The sequence below is a fragment of the Strix uralensis genome, chromosome 3 (genome assembly GCF_047716275.1).
Source record: "Strix uralensis isolate ZFMK-TIS-50842 chromosome 3, bStrUra1, whole genome shotgun sequence".
Lineage (NCBI taxonomy): Eukaryota > Metazoa > Chordata > Aves > Strigiformes > Strigidae > Strix > Strix uralensis.
Genome location: NC_133974.1, coordinates 17,605,350 through 17,613,873, shown reverse-complemented (window position 1 = coordinate 17,613,873; position 8,524 = coordinate 17,605,350). Strand labels below are relative to the sequence as shown.

Genomic DNA, 8,524 nt, shown 5'->3' with positions numbered 1-8,524 from the left:
GGAAGGAAGGGAAGGAAGGGAAGGAAGGGAAGGAAGGGGTGTCCAAAGTCAGAGGAGAAGGAGCAGTGGTGAGCAAGCAAGCAGGAAAAACCTAGAGACAAAATAGTAGTACCAGATCCCACATGAGCAAGCCTCATTCACAGCTGTCTCATTAACCAAGCCATTCTACCGCACACTTATTCACAGATTCAAAGAATGGGGCTGGATGCTGAAATTAAGTATCGCTCATAAATACCTAGATGCCAGAGTGGACAGGTAGATAAGCCAGTATGACACTGAGACCAGGAAGTCTAATGACAAGTAGAGAACCAGGATGATAATTTACTGAGGTGTTAGAAGTATAAAAATTATGGAAGGGCTGAGAAACTATCCTTTCAGTGAGAGACACAGGACTCGCACACACCAATGAAAGTGTTACTGCAGAGTAATGAGTTGCGACATGTCAGTTGACCCACAGTCACCATCTGTGTACTCAACTTTGGTTGGTGGCCAATGCAAAGCAATTCAAATTAGCTCTGTCCTCTTTAAAAGAGTGGAGTTGATCAGCTTGACTTAACAAGAAACAAAACTGAGAAATTATTTCATTACAGTGTGCAAGAATGTTTATAGAGAGAAGAATCTGAGTACTGACTAGCTCCTTAACCTACTGCAAAATAGCTGGAAGACACAGTAATCGTGATTAGCCATTGTCATAAAACACTAACAGAACCAGTGGATTCTCCAAACTGTTGAGTGTTGAGATCAAGATTAGATATCTTCTAGAAGATTCACCCAAGTACAAGTCTTCAGCTTCAGAAAAAGGACAGCTGAGTCAAATGCACAGTCTGTCAAGCAAAAAGGCCTAGCAGTTTCACTGGGATGGCAAATTTCTGAATCTATTAAGTTAAAGATCAGAAGACATCTTTGCAATCATCTAACCTAACCTGCTGTGTAAATATCGTCTATGGAATTTAAAGATTCATCGCATGATGATACTGTCTTAATTATATATACTCTAATATCAAACTGAAGATGCAACCACTAGAGACTGCACTGATATGCTGCAGATTTGGACTACACCTGATAGAAGAGCTGTTGCAAAAAGTTAAAATCTAGTATTATTTGCCTTTCAGACACCAAGTTTTTCACCCCCTTCAAAACTTCTAAAAAAAAATAAGCCACATTGGAAGACATTTAAGAATGCTAGTTACTATGTTTGGGTAATAGTGTGATAAGTATTGCTCTAAAGGTATCACCATCACCTGATACAAAAATGAAAGATCACACATATTTTTAGCAAGAATGAATATTTATACTCAATCTGGTTACAAATATACTAATTTATTATGTGACATACAAATACAAACAAGATGTTTAATGCATTAGCACCAGAACAATTTATACCCATACATGCCTGATTAACTGAAACAGGCATAAATCTTAACAAGGAGAGGGAATAAAGTTATATGGAGACAGAAGTTATAAAAGCAATGCAATGGTGGTGATTTTTATGAGAGAAAATAAGGAAAAATTAAAATGGAAAAACTATCAAAAATGAAAAAAAGGGAAGACCACGCAGATAGTCACTGTTCATTTATCTGATTTGCTACAACCCGTAAAAGAAATAGGGTTGACAAGCTTCATCATTTATGTTAAAGAACTCAACACTAGCAAGGGTCACAAAGGGCAGTAACATGTGGGTAGGCTTGCAGTTATTTATTTGGACATTTTACAAACTGCAGCAAAAGAGTACCTGCTTACTCATCTGAATTCCCTGGAGAGTTTTAAATCACTGTAATAAAAATCACTTATGGAAAGCTAATAACTGTATCACCAGAGGGGAGTGAAAGAGCCACTGGAGAGTTTCTGGGCCAAAATACAGACTTCCAAAGCTTTCTGCACTAACAGGATGGAAGTCCTAAGGGCTTTGAGGCCAAGAGAAACCACCGCCATGGATCACATCTCTGTATTCCCAACACAAGTAAGCACTGTGCCTGCTCAGTGACAGCTTGTCAATCTCTCTTCTGTCACATCAATCATGGACGCCACTGCTGGGGCTGAATTTTGCGCTTTCTGCCTCAATTAATCCTCGGGGCTTTATATTAAAGAACAAAGCGTCTCCTCCACTGATAACAATGCTTCTCTTCAAGTACAGAAAAAGCTTACTAAGAATTCAGATATAAACGTTACTTAGCCTAGAAGTATTTTTGCATGGACCTCTTGGGAACGACAGAATTTCTCAACTTTAGCTCCCTCAAAACTAGGCAGTGAACTCGTAAAACAGATTAAACTGTCAAAATACTGATTATGAACTGTGAGGGAAGAGACTGCCCCTGCCACCTCTGGGCAGCCTCAGAGGGGACACTGTGGAGATCAGTCCTGTAGGCTTCCACCCGTCCCTCCCTGCATCAGGTAGGCATCGCGCCTCACCTTCCCCTGCCCTTGGGTTTTTGTTGTTGTTGTTGAACACGATCTTAATTACACGGCTGGATTTGTCCTGCCCGTCCCTGGGATTACCCAGCCGGTGCCTGCCGTTAGAGCCGCGCTCTTCCCCCCACCTCTGCCCGCTCCTCTCTCCCCGGCGGGGCTCGGGAGAGAAGGAGGGAGGGAGGGGGCCGCCATCTTCTCAGGGCGGGCGCCGGGGGGCGAGTCCGTGGCGACAGGTCTCCTCCGGGCGTGTGGAGACTGGGGGGGGGGGGGGGGGGTGTCCTGCGGCCGCGCCTCGGCCCGCCTCCGCCCTCTGTGCGTGTGTGTCTGTGTGAGGGAGAAAGCGAGAGGGAGGGCGGGGTGCGGAGGCAGCTCCCGCCGCCGCCGCCTTCTCCCCGCTCGCCGCTGGGCGTGTGCCTGGCCCCCGGTGCTGCGTGACCGCGCGGGGAGGAGGAGTGTGGGTGCGGGGAATTTCCTTGTGTGGCGACGGAGGAACAACACCGCTCCAGACGGCGGGGCTGCGAGGAGGGCGCTGCCGCCGCCGGTTGCCGAGCGATGTGAGGGGGGAGCCCCCCCCGGCCCTCCCCTCCCCCCGGAGCCGCCTGCTTTCCCCCCCTCCCCTCTCCCCTCCCCTCGCCCCACTCATCCCCGCCCCGCCATGCCGGACCAGATCTCCGTGTCGGAATTCGTGTCCGAGACCAATGAGGATTACAAGTCACCTACCGCCTCCAACTTCACCACCCGGATGGCCCAGTGCAGGAACACGGTGGCGGCCATCGAGGAGGTGAGCCCCGGGAGGGGAGGCGCGGCGGGGCGGGGAGCGGGCTGCGCAGCCCCCTCCGGCCTGGCTGCCCGCCGCCGCGGCAGCAGAGAACAAGGCGCTACCGGCGCTGGCTCCTGCCGCTCCCTCTCCTCTCCCCGCCCGGCCCCGAGGAGCGCCCTCGGCTGCCGCTGAGAGGAAATGGGGCTCGCCCGGCTGGAGAGGGGAAAGAAAAGGGAGAGGGGGGAAGGGCTGAGGCGCTGCGGTCCCCCGGCCCGCGGGGCTCGCCCTCCGCCCGCCTGCCCCCTCGGAGCTCGCCCCTCAGCGCACGGCGGGGCAGGGGCGCCGGCCGCCCCCACGCCCGCTTCCCTCAGCCCTGGGGCAGGGGAGGCCGAGCCCGCCTTTCTCTCTCCGCCTGGCGCCCGAGGAGCGCGGAGCCGGCCGGTTCCGCCCGTCTGCCCTCCTACCTGGAGAGGGACTTGAACTCTCCGGCCTCCCCGTTCTGCCCCTTCCCTCACAGGGACACCTGAACCGCCTCGGCCCCCGCAGCCCCTCCTGCCCGCCCCGCCAGCTGCCGCGAGGGGCTTGGGCCCCGTCAGTCCTGGCGGTACGGGAGGTTGGAGTGTCCTTTCCCCCAGGTGTGTGTGTCTGCCTGCCTCCTGGCACATGTGGGATTTAATCTCCGTTCCAGTCCCCGCACACAGAAATTTAAACACCCTCCCCCCCTTCGGGCATATGCTTTAAGGTAGCCTTCCCTCAGGAACCGCTTCTCCGGGGTCGTGAGGCGATGCCTGCCCTTCCCGGGGAGGCGAGAACACGCCGCCCCCGAAGCGGCGCCGGTTCAGCCTCCCCTCGGGGCGCGGGAGCCCGAGCTCCCTCTGTTTTGCCTTCGCTTGGACAGCCTGGGCTGCGGATACTTCGTGTGAGCGCTTTTGTCTCGCGAAGAGAGCCGTTTCGTTTGCTTTTTAAAAGATACTCGAAACGTGCCGTTGAAGCTGGTGGTAAGAGCCCTCCCTACCACGGAGGGTGGCTGCCAGCACTGGGGGGAGAGAGAGAAACTCTTTTCCCTCCTGTTTCAAATCAGAGGGAAATCTGGGACAGGTCTGAACACAGTGAGAGCACATTCCACGTCCCAGTCATATACGCACAATGAAATGAGAGAAGCGACGGTGTATCTTGATCCCTCTAGCAGCTTCTCTGAACTAACTTGTGGGAGGGGGGGCGAATCTTGCTTGTGATGCAGATTAATTTGCTCCATCTACCTGTTACATCAGTTCTTACAGTGTGTGTTTGGTTGGTTTGTTTGACAGTAAGCATATATTTTAAAAAGAGCCTCTTCAGCAAAAAGAATCTTGTCAGTAGTTGATGTCCCTTCTTACAAAAGAACTGCCACTAGCAATGGATTATTAAGGTGTCTTAAGTGAACAAAACCCAGGTTAGGTGTTTAAACACCCTTTTCAAGATTTTCCTGTTTTGCCAGTTCCCAAAACCACTAAAGCAAGGAGTTGAATTCAAAATAATCTGCACAGAAGGAATTACTGTTTTGTTCCTGAGGTAATTTTCTTCCCTGCAAGCTTGCACTTAAATGCCTGGATTTAATTATACCTTATAAATCTGATAGTATTGAGATCAACAATTCTGTATCAAACTTTTTCTTAAAGAACATAATAGTGAATCATTTTAGTCGTAAGGTAGAGCTGCTTAATAATGATTAACAAAATCGAAGTTAGTGTAAGCGTTTGGGTCAAAAGCAGTTTTGCTAGATTTAGGGATTTTTGTTACAAGTCTCACAAAAATTTGCCTTTATCTAAGCCTCAATTTCTAAAGCTGTGTGGTTGCAAAAATGTCATGTTATTTCTTAGAAAAACATGCTAAAAAGTTTTTTGTTTTTCATTTTCATGTCTGATGATAAAAATTTATATGATGGCATGAAATTTGTGACATATGTATCTTAAGGTGTTTTGAAGATTCAACTCAGGAAGTTGCATCTTGAAAGTCTTTTTTTTACATTCAGAGAATGATACGCATTTAAAAATTTGAATATGGTGGATTCCTTTCTTATTTAATCTGCTTGGCATTTTGTTTTGTGTCATATCTCTGATACACTGCTGTTTGATTTTTGAAGAAACTCGATCAGTATGTTAAATCTTTGTATCTCTGCATATTTTGGATATTAGACACTGTCTGCTAGCTTAGGTACAAAAATTATCTTGTATGATAATGATGATAAAGAATGTGCCTAGTGTCTTACAGATCTAATTAAAGTTCGCAAGGCAGGAGACGAGAGATTGCACTGGCTATAGTTGTTCTTAATAGTATTGATCTATTTAGCACTTTTGGCAAAATATCAGCAGTTGCTGCCTGTTTGTGCTGCTGTCCTAAAGCATGTGTTGAAATGAATTTTTTTCTTTGTGATTTATCAAGAGCAACAAACAAATTTTCATAGTTTCAAACCTGTGAAATCTTTTTTCAGACTTAGACTTCTTTGGTTTGGAAATACTCAGGTCCTTCAGCGTGACATGCCTGGTTTTTCAGGTTAAATGTGATCCTTTGATAAAAAGCTGTCTATAAATTGTGTAATAGGGAAGTCAGTGCTCAGCACCTTTTTTCTAAAAGGCTAGGCAAGAATTAGTTCATCAGCATGTTATGAACTAAGTCTTAGTAAAAAACGCATCTAAAAATGTACAGGTAGTACGAAGAACCTGGGCATTTCCAGTGTCACAAGTACTGTGAAGTATCAGTTTCCAGCGTGTGCTGCTTGGTTGCACTAGACAGTACAGTTCTGAAAACTAGGAAGTCTGGCTGTATATGATTTAGGGAATGTGTTACTCAAAAGAGTTAATAGGTAAGTTGAAACCGTGCTGACTGCTGGCTTTGTGTATGCATTGATATTATATTAACAAGTGACTGTAAGAGTATATTAAATGAAGACAGTTAAGTTTTCATTTTCCAGGATACTGTATGCATGTATTAAATCAATGAATTAACTGGTTAATACTGATACTTAGGATGTCTCTTAACTGCTTTTCCCAGCAAATCTGGTTCTGGAATGGACTATAGAACTGCCTCCATGAAGCCAGCTTGAGTGTCCCAAGCCTTGTGCCGCTTGGAAGCGGAAGCACAGGGGGAGGCAGTGCAAAAGCACAGGAGGTGGGGGCTAGTGTGACTTGTTAGCCTGAGCTCAGCTCTGTGCAAACACAGATACCTGTCTCCACATCCCAAGGGGAAGTCTTTTGCACTTATCATTAACACTGCTGGCTACCAGTTTTGTAATTCTGTCTTAGTTAATTAAGTAGGTATCTAACGGTGTCTTCGAAGTTTTGTTAATGAGGCCTTGCTTTCAGTGATGGAGTGGAAAAGGCTTGTTAAATGAGGAAATCAATAAGATGTTGGACAATTATAAGTGTATAATTTACAGATATGTCTATGTGGGCAATGATACTGCCTTAAATCATTGTTTTCTGAACTTGGATTAACTGACCTCTGTCACTTGCAGAATATGATTGATTTTTAGTATCAGTTGAAAATACTTTGGTTTACTGTTTTATGTGATTGTATGCACAAATTACAGACCCTGGATCATGGCCTTTGAGATCACCAGAAGCGCCTGCATTGCAGTTTGGGAACTGGTGCCTATTCAAACACTTTGAGAAAGAGATTCTGATCCTTTGCTCTCAGTACTGGAAAAGGGATTAGGAAAGGCATGCTCAGGGAACACAACATGATTTCAAAGGAAAAGGAATCATATAATTTCTGCATTGTTCTGGGATTAGGACGTTGCTTAGCAAAATGTTGGGAATCTTTAGCTTCTGCTAAAACAAAAGTACAAGTGAGCAGTATATGTCACAGGCCCTTACAGGTTACTGTTTAATCTTTGCATGTATGATAGTGACTAAGATTAAACAAGTTTTAATTGATAGAGTGCAGAGCATAGTCACATGATTGGGGGAGGGGTTGCTTGAAATCAGTAATCTAGTCTGACAAATGCAGTCTTTTTAGCTGACTGTTTCTGTTAAAGATCCCAGGATCTAAAAATGTGTTGTGACCATTCTTAATATGTGAACACTTAAACATCTGATTTTAGTACTGCTATTACTTAGAACATACACTTTTCTTTTATGTGCTGTAAGTTAAATAAAATACTCTCTAAACTGTAATGAGCCTGCAAAGTGGTCCTAATAGCTGTGATCATTAAAGATTTTTAGAAATTGTAGTGATTTAATTAATAGAATCCAAGTGTGTCACTCTTTTGTGAAGCATGGATTAAGTTTTACAATAAAGATTGGAACTGAAGCCCATAAAAATCCTACCTATTTATTTCTATTCTACCTGTTTATCATGGTCCAGCACTTCTGGACCAAGAATGAATGTCAGGGGGCTGTTGTGCAGGCTGCTGTGGAAACAGAGTAGCAGACAGTTCACTTGCTGAAGACATTTCCATCTAAATCAGGACTTGAGGTGCAAAGTTTACCCCACCTACTTAAAGTTCACTGCATGCACAGATTTCCCTATAAAGAGAGGAGAATGGAAACATTGAGAGGTTTAATAGGTTACTGGAACACCCTCCCCAGCATAGTAGCACTTGCTACTGGGATGGATGTATTGTAAGAAGTAGAGGATGAATGTGTGGTGGAAAGATGTAGAACATACAGTCAAAAGAAGCAGAATAGTAGTACCAAAGATGGTCTTAGTTCTCTGGATAGAAATAGATTTTAATTGTTTGGGGTTTGTTTAAACAATTGTTTGTTTGTTACAGGAATTTCTGTAAAATCTGTTAAATTAATGTTAAAGCCATAACTTCTAATTTCAGGTCTCTACTTGCCTTTGTTATATAAATCCTAAACCATGATTATTGTACCTCAGTTATTCTGTTATTTTACAGTTTAAAAGACTGTTTTTTTGTTTTTAGTAATTTCCAGTCCTAGGAATGCAGCATGTAATTTCTCATTCCAGTATCAAATTCTTTCCTTCCTCACTGTTACTTGTAACAGAAGTTTTTGTATCGGAAATAGTAACAACTTCCTGCCACCTAAGGTAATCCCCCAGTTTTCAGCTGGCTTGGAGAGGTGTAAGGGATCGATGCTTACTGAATTTCATTCCTTCTTGTATGTTGAAATTCTGTAATTCTCTCTGTTCCATTTTGGTTCTGCAAAGCTAATGAAAACAAGAGGTAGTAACAGCTTGATAGGGTGGGCAAATGTGAGACTGGATACATGCATACACGTGTGTGTTAAAATTTATACTTTCCCCATTATGTATTTCTTACTAGGTCTTTAGGACTGGAGTTCTGTCTTATACTACATGAGTGTGACTTTCTTTTGAAAGCTATGTGAACATGTTTTTATATACTTTCGGAGT

General features: G+C 44.7%; 1 protein-coding gene across 3 annotated transcripts in view; it reads left to right on the top strand.

Annotated features, from left to right (window-relative positions):
• Positions 1-2,775: 2,775 nt before the first annotated feature.
• The window catches only part of ASAP2 (ArfGAP with SH3 domain, ankyrin repeat and PH domain 2), a 93,001-nt gene continuing 87,252 nt past the window's right edge, over positions 2,776-8,524 (top strand). For 2 of the 3 annotated variants that reach the window (XM_074861586.1, XM_074861585.1), the window contains exon 1: positions 2,776-3,190. In XM_074861586.1, coding sequence (XP_074717687.1) covers positions 3,065-3,190 — 126 coding nt within the window. In that variant the 5' untranslated portion in view covers positions 2,776-3,064. The remainder of the gene's footprint in view (positions 3,191-8,524) is intronic. The other variant, XM_074861584.1, reaches the window with a different exon arrangement.